Source organism: Caretta caretta, chromosome 1, assembly GCF_965140235.1.
Source record: "Caretta caretta isolate rCarCar2 chromosome 1, rCarCar1.hap1, whole genome shotgun sequence".
Taxonomy (NCBI): Eukaryota; Metazoa; Chordata; order Testudines; family Cheloniidae; genus Caretta; species Caretta caretta.
In genome coordinates, this window is record NC_134206.1 from 215542074 (window position 1) to 215560540 (window position 18467).

The window sequence follows — 18467 nt, forward strand, 5'->3', positions numbered from 1 at the left end:
TCACAGCCCTGTGAGTGTTCACCAAGTGCTTCATAGTGGTTGCTGCACACCTCAGACACTAAGCAATATTTGTTTACACGTCTGGTTGACAGGCTCCACAGGACCTCTCCTCAGCAGTTCAGTATGTATTCAGCCTCTTCCAGTTTTTGGGATAGTTTGATTAATTGGAAGAAACCCACTTTTCAACCTGCACAAAGTATCACCTTTTATCAGAGTGGTCCTGAATGCCAGTTGGGTTAGAAACTTTCAGGATGGTACCTATTGCTTCCCAACTCAGCATAGTTGCCCCGATGCCTTCGATCTTGACTAGGGTGTGTATTGCCAAGGCCATAAAAGACAAGACATATGGAACACGTGGGATTCCAGACAGTCTGATGTGCTCCATCCAGGTACATAAACAGGACAGTGTAGTGCTCCTAAATACTAGCAGAAACCATTCAGTCTCTCATTAAATCTAGCTGCTATATGGGAGGATTGGAGGTATATATATATATATATTTTAAAAATGGCTCAGTGATCTGTGAAACGATAGGTTCTATAAGCTGTACGTCTGTACCTGGTAACCTGGCTGAAACAATAACTAAAAATAATCTTACAGATGTTTTATTACAGGGTCTACTCACTACAATTCTTGCGAAGGAAAATAGATTTAGTGCAACACTATTAAAATTCTTTGGCCTTGTCAATGAAGTAGTGGACAAAGCAGAACCAGTTGAAATAATTAATTTAGACTTTCAAAATGTCTCTGACAAAGTCTCTTACCATAGGCTACTAAAGATGCTAAGTATCATGGGGTGAGAGGCAAAGTATTGTCATTTGATCAAAAACTGGCTAGGAGACAAGACAAAGTAGAATGGTCAACTTTCGTTATGGCAAAAGGTTGTGGGATGACTCAAGTTTCTGTACTGGGTCTAGTGTTTAACAACGAAAAGGGCAGTTAGGTAGCAAAATCGGCAGGTAACAGTTATTTAGGTTAGTCAGAACTAGAGAGGACTGTGAGGAAGTACATAGACTCGACCAAGCTAGGTAAATGGGCAACATGAAGACAAATGTTAATTTAACTATCCTACATAAGAAAAGGGCCTGGACATCATTGTAGACAACTCAGTGTAGACCTCTGCTCAGTGTGCAGCTGCAGTCAAAGGAGAACAAGATGCATAAGAAATGGCATATAATGCCATTACATGAATCAGTGATCTGTTTAATCTGGAATTGTAGTTGCCCTGGCCCTGGGACTAGCACCTCCTGCAGTTTCAATCAAGAGGGATAATGTTAAGGCTTGCAGCTGTGATGCAGTAGCATAGAATGCTGTCCTTGGAGAGAGACTGGCAATGAGAGAGCAGGGAGAGGGGAAGGAGTTGGAAGGTAGTTAAAGAAGGAGACGACAAAAAGAGGCGGTGCTGGGATAAAAGGGGGATTTGCCAGAGGAAGCTAACTGTCTGAAACACAGTGTGCAAGGAGCCTGGATGTGAGGGGCATACCTCCTTGTGAATGATGAGGTTGACCACTGGGACATTGACAGGGAATACAGTTTGGGCGCCTTGGGAATGAGTGTGGCTATCCAGGTAGAGGAGTGGACCTGTAGGAAAGAGATGTGGTCATTGGAGTGTCAAAGCAAAGGAGCGTCGCAAGCCAGAGAGAGGTGAAGGTGGTGGAATAACTGGGGTGAAGCTCAGGGAGAGGAGGTGCTGATTCTCTCTTGGGGTGACACAACATGGTGTTAACAAATTTCTTTTGTGATGGTAATTTACAGTTTATTTTCCTAAGCAAGTATTTGTTACTTTATATTAATGTTCTGTTATATATATCTTATTGTCCCTACCAAATTTCTGGGTGTTTCCTTTTTAAAGTTTAACATTTAAGATTATCTCCCTTGTATTAGCTTGCCTCTGTCTTTCTGCACAGTAGGAATAGCCTAGCTGAGAACTGGGTCACTTCAGAATTGTGCATGCAGTGTAGGTCACCTCACCTCTAAAATAATAATGCAAAAATACAGGGGCTCAGTGAAGAGCAATGAAAATGGATAAGCATGGAAAAGACTGTCATATGAAGAAAAATTAAAAGATTTGGATGGCTTACCTTAGAAAGAAGATGACTAAAAAAAGACATGATAAAAGTATATAAAATGGTGTGTGTGTGTGTAGGTTAGAGCTTCTGTTTTTCACTGTCTCATAACAGAAAAACAAGGGAATGTTGAAATTGAAATGTGGCAAATTCAAAACTAACAAGGAAATATATAATTGGACTTTGGAACTTGCTTTCAGGGGATGTTCTTGAGGCCAAAAACTTAGAAAGATTCAAAGAGGGATAGCACTATAGGGATAAGCCTATTCAGAGTTATAATAATTAATGCTCAAAGGAAGGTCTTGAAAGGGATAAACAGCTTCATGATTAAAGCCAATCTCTGACTATTAGGACAAGATCTTCATGGAGGCCTTCCCACCCCAGCTGCAGGGTTCTTAACCTTTTTTCTGAAATATCTCATACTGGCTAGTGTTAGAGACTGGATACTGGACTAGATGGACCTTGAGTCTGAAGTAACTGGTATATTCCTGCAAAGGTGGAGGAATTAGACTTGTCCGTCCGTCCCTGTCTCTCTCTCTCCCTCCCCCCCCCCCCCCCCACGCTTTATAATCTATAGTGGGGAGAAACCTGGAGGAATATTTTAAAATGTTTTTGTCTTTCCTGACCCCTGCACAATGTTGTTTGTGTTTTTTTGTTTTTTTTAATATTAGAAATTCAGGTATTTTCTACTCCCTCCTGGAAGACTTTATAGATGGCTAAAGAACTGGTAGGATTATGGCATCCAGGCTTCAGTCTCCTGTGGAACTGTGAGGGGAAAGGATTTTATTTTATTGTCTAAAAACACTAATACACTTATTTCTTAACTCTGCTAAATCATTTCCATGTACTCTTCACCTTTTCTGAAGTCAGTGGAGTTACAATGGCATAAACATGGTGTAACAGAGTGGAGAATCCAAGGTGTGAACGGCTTGTCAGGAGGAAAGAAAAACCTGAGAAAAAGATCTTAGTGAAAAAACACAAACACCCAATTCCTGTCAATTGCAGGCTATAAAGGCTACCACTCCTATTCACTGGTCCTTGTAGTAGTGCTCTAGCAAAAACCAGGGAAGACCTGACTTGATTGTCTTGATGTTTCAAAGCCCAAAAAAGAGATAAAATCCACTTTGGAGAAACACACACTTTCTTTGTACTTCCACAGAGAAGGAAAAAGGAGACTTTTTTGCATGTCACTTCTAGATTATGTAGAAGAGGTAGTAGTAAGTGTTTGTGGTAAGTTTTCTGCCATTGACTTCACTGATAGTAGGAACAAACATTTAAATGGTCAACTCTTGCGGGTGAGTGTGTAGGATACAGCTCATTCCCTACGGTATGTTTGTAAAGCTCCATATAAACAGTTGATGCCATGTATGTGACCATATGGTCAACTGTGTGCAAGCCACAGAAGTCGACAGACAACACAACATATGTAGGGAGACCTAGATTAAGATTCTGTGATAAAATTTTGTTTTATTTCTTTATCATTTAGTATCATGTACACCCTGATCAAGGCCCCAGCATGGTCAGCTTGACCTAAACTATAGCAAAATCCTGGATTCCATGTCTAAACTAGAAATTCTCTGGAAGCTGCATTTAAATGAAAAGGGGGAGGATTTTACTGAATTAAATTCAGATGAAAAGACCAATTAGTATAGTATTCCCTCAGTTATTTATTTGGGTATTCAATTCACAGGTTTTACACTGCCCTTAAATTTTCTTTCTTCTATATGCTGCAAGAGTTTTAAATTAAATTGCATTTTGGAAGCTGCCATGGGGAAGATGGAGGCTTTGGCAGATACGTAGGCTATTGTAGGACTTTTCTGCAGTGTCAAAGGCTCAGGAAATGGTTTGGGATTGTGGGCCATGTATATTGGCTGGAAGCTATTGCTAAAATGATCAGTTGAAAAATTGGTAGCACTAGTGATATTGTCATAATGGGATTTCAGTGGCAGCCGCAGGGACGTGCTAGGGACATTGGCTGGGAATGGTGAACCGCAGCCACTGTTGCAGACGGTCAACGTTAGCAGAATGTCTCGCAGGCCACAGGTTCCCCACCACTGGCTTAGAGCGTCTTCACCAGAAGCGCTACAGCATGCAACTGCATTGGTACAGCTGTGCTGATGCAAGTGTATACCTGCCCTAAGCCTGGTAAAGGGGATTTCCTGTAGTTCAAATGGTACAGGCCTATATTGTTCAAACTGAAGGACCAGGGTTCTAGTCTTGGCTTCTCAGAGATGTGGGGGAGTGTGACTTTTCTAGTAATCATCTGTCTACAGCACACACATCCATTACAGTGGGTACGGGAGGGGCCTGCTGATCTGGATTGGGCTTTGCAGTGCAAGGGAGTCTTGAGGAGAAATTTGGTAGGTATGCATGCTAGGATAAGGGAGTACAATGCAGGCCTGTGGCTAGCATGGAAGAAGGCGCAAAGATCAGAGTAGGCAAATACACAAAGGGAATGATGAAATGGTATTTGCTTCCAATCATGGCCCGTGGTACCTCCCTCTCCCTAAAATCAGTTCCTGCTCCTTGATGTTCACATTATGCCCCTCCCCACTGTTGAGTTGTTCCTTAGATAGGCTGCATGTCATCTTTTGCACCTTCCCTCTTAAATCAGACCTTCCAGCCCCTTCATCATTCTTGTTTTTGTTTTCTCCTCATTCCCTTCATTGTGACTGCATCTTCTGGCACTGCAGTGCCTGAAACTGGATGTTGCTGACCTGGTGCATTCGCACTGGAGTCACAGAAAGGGACTGTCTCCTCCCTGATAAGGTGCTCAAGTGTGTGCAGTCTAGAATTACATTGGTTTTGTGTAGGGGAGGCCTTGGTTTGACATCTGCTCCCTCCTCCTCCTCCTCCTGGTTCTCACTCTGTGTTTCTTTGCTTCGTCAGTACCCGGGTGAGGAGGAGGAGGAGGAGGGGAGCGGGAGCAGTGAAGGATTGGATCCTCTCATCACCGAAGGGCATATCCCAGGGTCACGGAACCAGCTGCGCCGCCCACAGTACCGGCAGCGCTTCTTCCCACCTTACCGCGCAGGACAGACCTTTGACCGTCGCTCACGGGTCTATTCCCATGCTGCTGATGGCACGCAGGTAAAACAGCGTCTGGAAACTATGATTACCTCCCTGCCCTGCTCCCTTCTCCCTTGCTGACCCATCTGCCTCTACATCTGTGAACTTGCTTCTCAGTGGAGTGATTCAGACACAGTTGTGACTGAACTTCCAGGTTGATTTTCTGCTGGTACACTTCCATCCTCATTAAACAACAATATAATTGTCCCTCAAAAAGGTATAATCCAGTTACATTATTCTGACATTCAAATGGTAATTGCAGGGTTTGGAGGACTGAGGCAGCAGGATTCAGCTTTCTCTGATGAAGAGGTGATTGAGAAACCCAGTAATCTCTATTGCAATGACCTGTGGAGTTCACTGGAGCCATGGGACACTTGTTGCCTCTCTATGCATTTGTAGTATTCATATTTCAGTAGTTCTCCAACTTTTCATTCTTTGTGGACAAGCCAGTAACTCTCCATCCTTCCCGCCATCCCCTTTGCTAATTCTGAAAGATGTCACCTGTTGTGGATCATCTGCTGTTCAACGGATCTCGCTTGGAGGAAACTATTGATCTAGAGCTGTCTGTCTTAACTCAGTCTGTGCCCAGGCATCATCCACCCCATGAAACATAAGAAAGTAAAGAAAGAAAGTAGGGGGGGAGTTCTGAAACTATGGGATTATTTTACTGTCACCTGTTTTGTAGCATGTTGCAAGCCTTCTGATTCCAAAAGGATAAGAGTAATAGTTCTATCTCAAACCACTCTAAATGTCCAAGTTGTCTTTCCCTCCTGGGTGTTCACACCTTTCAGATTGTATTTGATTACCTCTACCAGTACTATCCATTTAGCCAGCATTTGATGGAGATTCCTCTGGTTACTTTTTGTCTGTCAGTTTTTCCACCAACAAACGGCATTACCTGATGTGCTGTTTTCTTTCACATGCTCTCTCTCTGTTTGTTTTTTTTCTTTGTCTTGATTCCACTCCCTACTTTTCTCCACCCCTCCTCCACCCCAGCAGCTGCCCCTGTCAGGCTGCTAAAAATAGTTGGCATAGCTATATGCAGGCACAGCATGTGAAACTGCAAGTGTCTTTAGAGCAGCTCTGTGTCTCTAGGAAACTTTGGAGGCAGAAAAGCCCCAGGAAGGACCTGATATATATCATCTCTCCTCCCCCTCCCCCCCCCCCGTGATGAATAATACAAGAACACACAGTGCCCAGGATTGGGGCACTCACAAGCATGTGTCAGAAGCAGTTTTGGTAAGGTTTCTGCCTCTCTGGAGCAGTGAATAAGCATCCTAAGGTGGCTTTTCTACCATCTGTTTCCTTTGAGGAAGGGGAGGGGCATTGCTGGCTCGTGTACTTCCAGTTTTCTTCTTTGTCAGAGTAAGAGCCTTCTGACCATGTTGTTCTTCCTTCTTTGGTACATAGGAATTCCCATACAGACCACTGGTCCATCTGCCCTGATATCTTGCTCCTGACAGTTCTGCTTGTTGGTCCATATAGTCCAGTATAGTGCCTCGCATATTAAATATTCCTTCAATTCCAAAAAAGGAAAAAACCCTGTAATGCACTTGGCTAATTGTATAATGCTTTGAAAGCTTCTGTCCCCTGCAACTGATTATTTTGCACCTTGAAGTATGAGTTCTCAGTTCCTTTAATGGACAAAGTTATACGGTCTTCTTTTTAAAAAAAAACTTGCCATATTTGTTGACTGACGCCCTGCAGCAGTGAGTTCCACAGGTCAGCCAAATGCAGCATGAACATACATTACCTTTGATTTTGTTCTAAATTTACTGGTTGTTTAATTTTGCCATGTTCCCCTTTGTTCTCATATCATGTCCCATGATCAGAAGAGGCAGGACTAGCTGGCTTTCACTCCAACCGTCTGTAGTTTAGAAATCCTCCATCAGCTGCCAACGTGTCCATAATCCTTTTGTTTGGTCTTAGGGTGGTGATGGGGAAATCAAGGATGGGGTCCCAGAAGGAGCACAGCTTCATCAGCAAATCCATCGGAATCCCTCCTATCGCGCGCGCTATCGCAGGTATGTACCATACACTCTCCCCTATCCAAGCTACCACTGGATTGAAGCTGTCACAGTGCCTATATAGTACCTAAGAACATTTTGGTACAGAATCCCCAGAACTCAAAATACTTTACAAAGATTTGTGTGTAAAAAGCATTCTCGCCATTTTACAGAGGGGAAGCTGAAGGAGGGGTGATGGGATTTGCCTGCGGGTGTGAGAATGTGTGGAACTAGGGTATGTGATTCCTCTTCCCTAGTCTCTGGTGTCTCAACAATTGGCAACATTCTGAAATTTGTCACACATTATCTGTTTTCCTGTATGACTACGCTGCACCCAAAAAACCAACCAACAGCCCAACGCAGCAGCGAAACTCGGGCTGGTGCCCAGGTTCTGAGACCCTACCCCTGTGCTGGGTTTCAGAGCTGGGCTCCAGCTCAAACTGGAACAGCTACACTTGCTGTTTTGTTTTTTTTTAGCCCTGTAGTGTGAGCTCCACAAGCCAGAGTCAGTTGACCTGGGCTCTAAAATTTGCTGACTGGGTTTTTTGCAGTGTAGACAGACTATTTGAGTCTTACCCTTCAAGATCTAAAAGGACAGTTAGAGTCCTGATTTTAATCAGAGCATTGCAATTACTCTGTAGTATCCTGCTGTTCGGACACTTTCTGCAGGAACTGGGGGGGATTGGCTAGGTTTGAGGGAGGACCTCAAGATTAAGGACTTGTCTGCATGGGGGAAATAGCTTTTCCACAACGGTTTTCTAGTGTGTACACTTATTCCAAACTGAGTGCCTTCATGTGGTTTAGCTTAATCCACTTCCAAGTCTTAAATTAAGTCCACTTGGATTAAGCTAAACTGCACAAAGGCACTCTTACTGTGGAATAAGAGTCTGGAATAGCTATTGAGCTTTAAATTCACACTTCAGCTTATTCCACAGTGTCTTCTCTGTATAGGCAAGCCTCAGGGCTTGGCTGTACTTGCGAGTTAGAGCGCATTAAAGCAGCCCTGGGTGCCCTAGCTCACTACCCGTCCACACTGGCAAGGCACGTAGAGGGCACTCTGACTCCATGGCTAGAGCACTTCTGGTACTCCACCTCAGTAAGAAGGTTAACTCTTGTTGTGCCTTGGCTGAAACACCTGGGCGTCAGTGTGAACAAGATGTTTCATTCCTGCGCTCTGATCGGCCTCTGGAAACGTCCCATAATCCCCTTAAGTCAAGTAGCCACTCTTTTCATTGTTTTGAACTTGCTGTAGGAATGCGGATGTGCCCTTTGAAAGCTCCATTTCTGACAGCCGGCTGCTTATCTGCCCCGAGACAAAGCAACCATTACTGTGGAATGCTGTGTGTGAGAGAGAGGCGGGGGAGAGGTGGGGTCTGCTGCTGTCTGAAATTACAAGACAGCATGTTGACATGCTCTCAGCCCCCCAAAAACCCACTCTCTCTCCCCCTACATACACACAACACACTCCCTGTCACACTCCACCACCCTCCCCCATTTGAAAAGCACATTGCAGCCACTTGCATACTGGGATAGCTACCACAATGCACTGCTCTCTGTGGCCGCTGCAAGAGCTGCTAACGTGGCCACGTCAGTGCGCTTGTAGCTATCAGTGTGGACAGATTGCAGCACTTTCCCTACTGTGCTCTCCAGAGGCTGGTTTAACTCAAAGCGCTCTACATCTGCAAGTGTAGCCATGCCCTAAGTTTCTTGAATGCTCAAGATAACTGGCTGGGTAAAGGAGAGTATTGCAGAGTTATTCTTGCCACTCCTGTAAGAAAATGTGGTGACTTTAAAGGGGGGGGGGGAACTCATCAGACTGCTTTTGGGAGGGGTTAGAGAACTTCTCCCTTCCTCCCCAGAAAGCAAAATGACTGGTTAGATGACTGGGATAAAAATAACACAGTGACAGGTCAGGTGGATTTCACATGAGCGCTGGTGCCTTCCAACAGCAAGTTCATGGACTCTCTTTGGGTTACATGTTTTACATCCTCCACTGGCAATATAGGATTGTTCCCTTCACTCAGCAGGAAATTCTCCAGTCCTCGTGTTAAATGACTCACAATGGAGCTTCCACCACATCGGTTGTGGAGATCTCTGACCTCTTTTTGGTTTCATGAGTAGGACTGGTACACAGAACAGGTTTAGGTAAAATCAGGAGTTGCCTATTTTTCATCCGAGGCTTGAACCTGGAAATCACCAAACTTTTTTTGAGACTTGGCCCCACTTCTAATGAACTAAGCCCCTCCAATTTGAAAGGACCATTCAGATGCTTGTCCTGAATGTGTCTTATTCATCCCTCAAAGAGGGCATGAATGGTGAGTGTGAGATAAGGTACCCTGAACTGCATTCATCTGGAGTAAGGTCAGATCTTCTGCTCAGCTGTAATGACTCCACATTCTTCACACAGACTCTGCATAAATCACACTCATTCTGTTAGAACTGGGACTAGAATCATTATCCTTTAGTGCCAGAAACACAAGCCTTGTGCACCTTGACTAATAAGTCCCATATCCCCTCTGTGCGCTCCTCCTATGGGGATGACATCACTCACTTGTACATTTGAAGCCAGTGAATTACATACTGTTTTCTGTGTGAGATCAGTGGGCAGGATTTTGCCCTGCTCTAAATCCAAAGTGACTGTTGCTTTGCTGTTAAACCTCTATTTTTGGAAAGCTGTATTGGCCCCTAGCTCCTACGGTGAGGGTCAGGATGGCTTAAGCCACATAACTAATGGAAACTGGGTGGTGGGCAGTAAGTTTTTTGGTCACCGTTTTCAATTGTATTGGCTTGACACTCTCCAAAAGTGTTCTTGTAGGGTAGGAAAGGAAGCCTACAAAGGGTTGGGGTGGGTATCTTGGCCTTTGTAGCTGCAGGGAGATAGATTGGATGAATTCACGGGTCTGCACCATCTCTGATTCACAGCTGAACCCAGTTCAAGTTTGGACTGCTGGAGTTGAAAGGGAACTTGTTTGAGATGACTCTTATCACTTGGGGAGGTTCTACTGGTAGCAATTACTGATTTTTTTTTTTTTTTTTTTTTTAAATATCTATTTTCTCTGCATCTCCTCCTGTTCAGAGGACCCCCACGTCCACGCCCTGCACCAGTGGTTGGAGAGGCTGAAAACAAGGAGAACCAGCACGAGGCTAATGCTATGAGCCAGCAGCCATCCCGTCGTGGATACCGGCGCCCATACAATTATCGGCGACGACCCCGCCCGCCCAGTGCTCCATCCCAAGATGGCAATGAGGTGAGAGCATCCCTGGCAATGGGGAGAGGTATATTGAGTTCTGGGACTGGTGCTGCCAACATGCACACCTAAGACAGCTCTGTAGCTATTAGCTTCCCTCTCCTGCTGCCCGTGTCCCTAACCCTGTGCTGAAAAGCATGGGCAGGGGATGTCATAGGTAAGTGTTGAGGCTGCCAAAACTGGTGCTATATGTGAGGGTGGTTGTATTTGATATAATCACCTGTCCTACTAGAAACTTGCTCAAGAACCAACTCATTTCACACAGGATGGTAAACAGCCATCAGATGGGAATAACTGTTGGCCATTTCTGAACTGGATCCAGTGTCCTTGAGGTGATGGAACTCCATTGCCTTTCCCCATTCCCTCTGAGCCATCCATCTCTCTTCAAACAGGGTCTGTATTGGAATCAGTGCCCTGGAGGTGAAGGCTTCAAATCCCATTCCTTGATTGTTTTGAACCAGTCAGTCCCAATGACCTAGTTGCAGAGTCCAGCAAGAAGCTTAGCGATGAAAGGCACTGAGTCTCATTCCGCAAACCACATGAGACAGCTGATCTCCTCCTTCCGTGCTGGAGCTGAATTGGAAGTAGTGTGCTAAAGGCAAAACTCTACTATGGTCAATGTTTGAGGATTCATTTTTCTTGGGATTTCCAAGCCTCAATTATTGATACTAATACTGAATAGAGGAAGGGGCTGGAAATCATCACTTTGCCTATTCCATGCAACTATGTTCTTTCAGACCAAGGTGGCCGAAATACCTGCTGAGAACCCTGCTCCAGTGACCGAGCAGAGCAGTGCTGAATAATGTCCGGCTCCCAAGGCACCTTTACCATCCCTCAGGTAAGGAATATAGGAAAATCCAGAGTTTGAGCGAAATTTTCTCCTTCGCTCTATGGCATTGGTTACCAACTGGTCAATCCTAGAGGATCTTCCAGTTGATCGCGATTTCCGGCAGGGCTGCCGCTAAGACAGGCTCCCTGCCTACCCCAGCCACACGCCGCTCCTGGAAGCAGCCAGCACGGCCATGGAGGTGGCGTGGGGCCAGGGGTCTCCTTCTGCGCACTGCTCCTGCCTGAAAGCACTGCCCCGACAGTTCCCATTGGCCGGGCAGGGGGAGCTGTGGCCAATGGGAGCTGCGGGGGCAGAGCTTGCAGAGGGGGCAGCGCATGGGGCCATGTGCCACCCACCCCAGGGGCAGCAGGGTGCGCTGGCCCCTTCCGGGAGCAGCGTGGGGCTGGAACAGACAGGGAGCCTGCCTTAGCTGTAGCCACGCTGCACCGCCAACCAAGAGCCGCTGGAGGTAAGTGCTGCCTGGTGGGAGGCCACACCCCAGCCCTGACCCCCTTCCCAGAGCCCTCACCCCCTCCTGGACCCCAACCCCCTGCCCCAGGCTCAGCCCAGAGCCTCCGCCCATACCGCCTCCTGAACCCCAACCCCAGCCTGGTGAAAGTGAGTGAGGATGGGGGAGAGCGAGTGACAGAGTGTGCGGGGGATGGAGTGAGTGAGGCAGGGCTTTGGGGAAGGGGCAGGGCCTCGGGGGTGGGGCAGGGCAGATCCTGGGTTGCACTTAAATTCAAAAAGTGATCTTGGGTGTAAAAATGTTGGAGACCACTGCTCTATGGCCTAGTAATTAGCAGGCCACTACCATCTTAATTTCCCCTTTGCACATTGACAGGGCTGTCTCCATGACAGGCTCACAAAAGTCACCTGACAATATCCTCTCAGACACTGCAGCTGGAGGGAGTTGGGTTTATTTGATGGCAGCCATGGAGCCTTGGGCAGCCGGCCCCACAATTATATTCCATAGCACAGAAATGATTCTCAAATCTTCAGCAGTTCCCTTAGCTGTGTGTGCAGGGTCCACTGCCCCAGTCCCAGAGACATTTCTAGGTGGAGGTTTCCTTTTCTTGACACTTGAAGTCCAACCTGCTCATCCTTATTTTCCATTTTTTTTCCCTCCCTAAAAATTATTTTTCTCTGTTTTTTGGGGTCTGCCCCCATGCTCATATCCAACCCACACTTCATCTAGGACTTGGGTGTGGGCGGAAGACCAGACATTAGGAATAGGGGTGAGGAACATGGCTGCAAGAGAGACTTCATCCCAGAATAGAATGGATCAGGAGCAATCCTGAAGATTTTACTTGGGGCTCAGCCTTGGGGCCAGATGACATCCTGGCATAACTCCATTGATATCAAAGGAATTGCATCAGAGATGGATTAGGGCCCCTGATATTTAAAGGCCTGTGTACCATAATTGCATAACATGAGGACATGCTTTTTCTTCCCATCCATACAAGGAATATCAAACTGTTTTTATGATTGTATTGGGATACAACTGTGTTAATCACACTGTTCTAGGAAAGTCAGTTTTCCATCAGACAATTTTTAGATGATATGCATATAAGACTCAACAGTATCTTTGTAACTAGGTCATGAGACATGCAGCTGAGACAAACCTGGGTGAGCTGTGTCCATACATGAGCATTTTTCATGACACAGCCATGTGTCAATGGTGTTTGTGTCTGTACTAGCTACACTACCTCACTGTGTTTGTCAGTGCATTTTGGGAATATCTGGTACTGTCGCAGAGCACCTCAGCAGGGGGCAGAGTGCCTGGTGGACATGCACGTAGAGCAACACCAGCAACTTGGAATGCAGTGCACTGCAGGATGACCACGTCCTCAAAGTTCTTGGAGGACGGTGGACCAACTGGTTATACAAGCATTGTTGGGAAGTGGGGGTCCGTCTACATTGCAAAATAAGTGAAATTTAACTGGTTACAAGTAGACAATCATGTCCAGACAAGGTCACTGAGAAGGGAAGCACACTGTGACTGGTCACAGCTACTAGCCATGTTGTACAAGGATAAAAGCTGTTCTTAGAGCCAATAGTCTTACAGGTTTATTGTTTTATACCACATTCCTTGCTGTTGTAGCTACAAACTTGGTTAAAAGTTAGTGGAGACAAGGCCTAGGAGTTAATGGAGGGGGGATATTTGAAGAATTAAATAAAGAAATCACTTGTTCGATTTGACCTTTTCTACAGGTGTCCTAAAGTGTAATTACAAAAATAACACCAAAGAAAGATCCAAGCAATAAAATGAAAACAAGTGACGAAAACAATGAAGATTTGAAACATCGGAACTTAAGAGAAATAAAAAATATACCAGCAGCCGAGATCCAGGGAACGCCTGCAACAGATGCATAGAGAGAGAGAGAATGAGAGTCAGAGCGACCTCCCCAGCTTCCACGGCAACTGCGGGGATTTTTAAAATGTCACCATTTCGCTATTATATATATATATATATTTTCCCCTCCAGTTTTTCTTTTGGTACCAAACTAAGAAAAGAGAAGGTGGGGGGGAAAACCCCAACCAAAGAAATGAAATTTTAAGTCAAAAACTTTTTTACTGGACGCTGGTGCTAAAACCTCCCAGGTGTGATGAGGGATTTTTTTTTTTTGTTTTTTGTGCCAGTCCTGCTTAATTTCAGGACACGGGGAGGAGAAATTTCTGCTTTCCTTTGTAAGATCTATAAGAAAATGTGCAGTGTGGGTGACGTTCCTCACAAATAAAAGTGATTTAACTTCCAAAAAACAAAACAAATGAAAGGTAGAAGTGTCTCTTCCATGATTACTTTTAAAACAGCTGAACTACTATATTTTGATCTTTCAGCACTTGGATAACAAAATGATAGCTGCTGTTATGAATACACTTGATTTGTTTATAGTGCCCAAAAGCATGCTGGACACTGCAGAAAAATTCAGACATGCTTGTGTTGTGTCAACTTTGTGCCAACACAGCCAGTGTACGGTGGTCACAAAGCAGCTGTAATATCCCCTCTCTGAGACTACCCTCCTGCTTTTGCAACCAGTGTAACCAAACTGTGTGTCCCCTTCTCTGAGTGATTGCACATTCCACCATTGTGTGTACGTGCCCCACCTGCAGTTGTCGGAAATTTTTTTCCCTCAGTGGTATCCATCAGGGCAGTTCGAGTGCCCTCTTCTGCATGCCACTGTATGCTGGTATAAAGGGGTCCAGGCTTCCCAAAGCCGCCTCAGTTGCTTCTTACTGCCCGTGACAGTCATTGGAATTGCTTGACGTGCCTTAGTAAATGCTCTGTGTATTTTTCTTGAAAATTTATAATAGTTTTCTGGTTTTATAGTAGATAGGATTAGTTTCTTTTTTGGTCCCTGGTTTGGGATTTCCATTTTTCTGTGCCAAGGGATGCTTCAGTCACCAGACTTCAACCTTGTATCTCTTGTGTTAGGCCAATGCCTGTGTGTAACGCACACTCAAGCTGCTTAAAGTGTTTAGGGGAAGCTCATATTCTGGATCGTTACCTCAAGTCAGGGGAAAAGGCTGTTCTCACAATGGTCTTTCTGCACAGGTGTATCCAGATAGACCTATTTGCGACCAAAACCAACAGGAAAGGCCATCATTGTTGCTTCCTAGAAGGTCACAGTCCCAGCTCTCTGAGGCTTTCCTTCTACCCTGATCAGACAAACTCGGCTACACTTTTTCCCTGATCCCACTCCTACACAGAGTGTTAGTATAACCCGAGAGCATGGTCCCATCTGATCTTTACTAATAGCCCCAGCAGCACTAATTCTCCACTCTACTGCATCTGCCAGTGGAGGTTCCAATTTTGCTTCCATTGGACCTAGACTTAATCTCCTAAAATCACAGTCAGCTGCTCCATCTGAAACTGAAGGGGCTTCATTTAACAGCTTGGAAGCTCCATGGGTAAATCCTAAGGAGGAGTCTTGCTCAGAAAAAGTTTGCAGTGTCTTGTTAAATAGTAGAGAGCCCTCCACCAGGTCTACTTACATGTCAAAGTGGAAACATTTTTCCCTCTGGTCTCGTTAATCTGGAGTTTCACCAGTGCAGTCCTCAATCTTCCATAGCCTGGACTATTACACCTAAAACAGCAATGGTTGGCAGTTATTGCTTTCAAGATCCACTTGGCAGCTGTATCAGCTTTCCATCCTCATGGACAACTGTTTATGTATTTTTCTAACTATGAAAGTCAGATTTTTGAAGGGCCTGGAAAAGCTGTACCTTTAGCTAAGGCACGGGTGGGCAAACTATGGCCCGCGGTCCGGATCTAGCCCCTCAGGGCTTTGGATCCGGCCTGCGGGATTGCCCTCCGTTGGGCTGTGGGCCCCATGCCACTCCCAGAAGCAGCCAGCACCACATCCCTGCTGCCCCTGGGCGGGTGGGGCAGAGTGCTCTGTGCATTGCCCTTGCCTCCAGGCACCGCTCCCCGCAGCTCCCATTGGCTGGGAATGGGGAACCGCCGCTAATGGGAGCTTCACGGGAGGTACCTGGAGGCATGGCAAGGGCAGCATGCGGAGCCCCCTCCTGTACCCCAATCCCCTGCCGCATCCCTCCTGCACCCAAGCTCCCCGCCCTGAGCCCCCTCCCGCAGTCCACACCCCTGACCTAAGCCCCTTCCTGCACTCTGGACCCCTCCTGCACCCCAACCCCCTGCCCCAGCCCTGCATACAATTTCCCCACCCAGATGTGGCCCTTGGGCCGAAAAGTTTGCCCATCCCTGAGCTAAGGGAACCTGTCTCCCCTCCTCTCCCCCTGGGACTTGATCTTAGTTTAGTCAAGGTTCCTGGGGCCTCCATTTTGAACCTCTAGCAACATGTTCCTTGCTTTATCTATCACTAAAGGTGGCTTTCTTAGTAGCCATCACTTTGGCCAGGAGAGTTGCTGAGTTGCATGCTCTGACATCCACACCACCTTAAGGATAAAATATATTTGTGCTGTCATCTGAGATTCCATTCTAATGTATCTAATTTTCATATTAACCACTTGATTTACTGACCTACATTTTACCCAAAACCACATGCCAGTAGAGAGGCGCAAACTAACACAGCCTAGATGTTAGAAAAGCTTTGGCATTCTATGTAGACAGGACTAAACCGGTCCATTTGTCAATCCAACTATTTGTGGTAACTGCAAACCATGAGAGTGGAATGGACATGTGAAATACATCTTGAACAACACTGGCTACATAACATTAGTAACCATTTTTTACCACAGGAGCCCCTGGTTCAAGGGGCATGCTGTGAATGGGAGGGGGAAACCAGGATACCTGTTCCATCAGGCTTTGGCATTAAGGCCTAAATTTACAAGCTCGCTGTCACTTGGGAGAGGGTCTTACAACTGCAAAGGTCCCTGAAACAAGCCTCCATTCCAGAGTAGCAAGATAGGTTTGTTAGCCCCACAGGATCTCTTTATTTGAAATCAGTATAAGATTCCTGACTGTAATGGCTTGGGACAGAAAAGTTCTCATTCTCGTGTGGGTTGGTGGTTGAACTTTATTTAGCACCTCCACCCAGCATGTGCTGATCCTGCTGCTAATGTTCTCAAAAGAGCTGCCTGATCACTGTCTGCCTGCAGCCAAGCTCAGCCACATTCCCACCCAGTGCCCGTCCTGATTGCCTGACTCCTCTCTTGCAACTGCCATGACTCCACTCCTAGCAGCCAGGCTCCTCCAGAATGTTGAATACTCCTTGAACCACTCCATCCCTCTAACTGTACCACTTTACAGTTTCCTGGCTGTTTTAGCTGGCAAGTGCTCCACCTACTCCACCCTCTGTCCCCCTTTACATATTAGACTCATAGACTTTAAGGTCAGAAGGGACCATCATGATCGTCTAGTCTGACCTGCACAACACAGGCCACAGAATCTCACCCACCCACTCCTGTAATAAACCCCTAACCTATGTCTGAGCTATTGAAGTCCTCAAATCGTGGTTTAAAGACTGCAAGGTGCAGAGAATCCTCCAGCAAGTGCCCCATGCTACAGAGGAAGGCGAAAAACCTCCAGGGTCTCTGCCAATCTGCCCTGGAGGAAAATTCCTTCCCGACCACAGATATGGCGATCAGCTGAACCCTGAGCACGTGGGCAAGACTCACCAGCCAGACCCCTAGGAAAGAATTCTCTGTAGTAACTCAGATCCCACCCCATCTAACATCCCATCACAGGCCAGTGGGCATATTTACTGCTAATAAAGATCAATTAATTGCCAAAATTAGGCTATCCCATCATACCGTCCCCTCCACAAACTTATCAAGCTTAGTCTTGAAGCCAGGTATGTCTTTTGCCCCCACTGCTCCCCTTGGAAGGCTGTTCCAGAACTTCACTCTGATGGTTAGAAACCTTCGTCTAATTTCAAGTCTAAACTTTCTGATGGCCAGTTTATATCCATTTGTTCCTGTGTCCACATTGGTACTGAGCTTAAATAATTCCTCTCCCTCCCTGGTATTTATTCCTTTGATATATTTCTAGAGAGCAATCATATCTCCCCTCAGCCTTCTTTTGGTTAGGCAAATTATTAAACTGTTTGTCTGCTTCCACGTGCTTCCTTTTGCTAGCTGCAAATCTTACCATTTCCCTTCTATAGAATGCTGTAAATAGAGAAGGGGTTAAAGGGTTAAAGTCTTACCTATGCCATCTGCACATCTATGTGATTAAGCAGCACGGAGCATTGTGGGGGGTGGTTGTCTATGTCTCCTCTTCTGGTTTCCTTGCTGTTACTGGGGCCCTGTATTGTGCAGGCAGCTTAATAATTAAAAATCACATCAAGTTCTGTGGGGACCCACTTCTTTGGTTTACCCACCTCCCAGCACACATTTGCAGTACAGTAAGATGCAGGGTGTCAGATGGGAAAGCTGAGATCCAAGGCATCTTGTTTCCAGCTGCAGTGCAGGTAAGTTAATGGTATTCTATATTTTCTCTGCCCCACTTGCTCCTTCTGTCACTTCCTGTGTGTGTGAATGTGATGGAATCTAAATTGGAACTGAAAAGCCAGCTGCCCTCTGCTGATTGCAATGGAAATTCCCTGTTCACTTTTGGGATTTATTATTAAGTCTCATGTTGAAACACCCTAAAAAGGAAAACTGCAGGCTCAGTGCAGGGAAGAGCTGGAACTCTTGTTTCATCCTTCTGATGAATCTCCTTCCTTAGAAGTTTTTAAGGTCAGGCTTGACAAAGCCCTGGCTGGGATGATTTAGTTGGGGATTGGTCCTGCTTTGAGTAGGGGGTTGGACTAGATGACCTCCTGAGGT

General features: G+C 45.9%; 1 protein-coding gene and 1 long non-coding RNA gene across 3 annotated transcripts in view; one reads left to right on the plus strand and one right to left on the minus strand.

Annotated features, from left to right (window-relative positions):
- YBX3 (Y-box binding protein 3) overlaps positions 1-14000 on the plus strand; it is a 36363-nt gene extending 22363 nt beyond the window's left edge. The window contains exons 6-10 of one of the 2 annotated variants that reach the window (XM_048822043.2): positions 4954-5154; positions 7063-7157; positions 10216-10387; positions 11125-11225; positions 13431-14000. In XM_048822043.2, the coding sequence (XP_048678000.1) occupies positions 4954-5154; positions 7063-7157; positions 10216-10387; positions 11125-11190 (534 nt within the window). In that variant the 3' untranslated portion in view covers positions 11191-11225; positions 13431-14000. The remainder of the gene's footprint in view (positions 1-4953; positions 5155-7062; positions 7158-10215; positions 10388-11124; positions 11226-13430) is intronic. The other variant, XM_048822052.2, reaches the window with a different exon arrangement.
- LOC125623164 (uncharacterized) overlaps positions 1-18105 on the minus strand; it is a 29930-nt gene extending 11825 nt beyond the window's left edge. The window contains exons 1-2 of the long non-coding RNA XR_007352908.2: positions 17846-18105; positions 15213-15304 (exon numbers count right to left, since the gene is read on the minus strand). This is a non-coding gene — a long non-coding RNA (uncharacterized LOC125623164). The remainder of the gene's footprint in view (positions 1-15212; positions 15305-17845) is intronic.
- Positions 18106-18467: the final 362 nt, after the last annotated feature.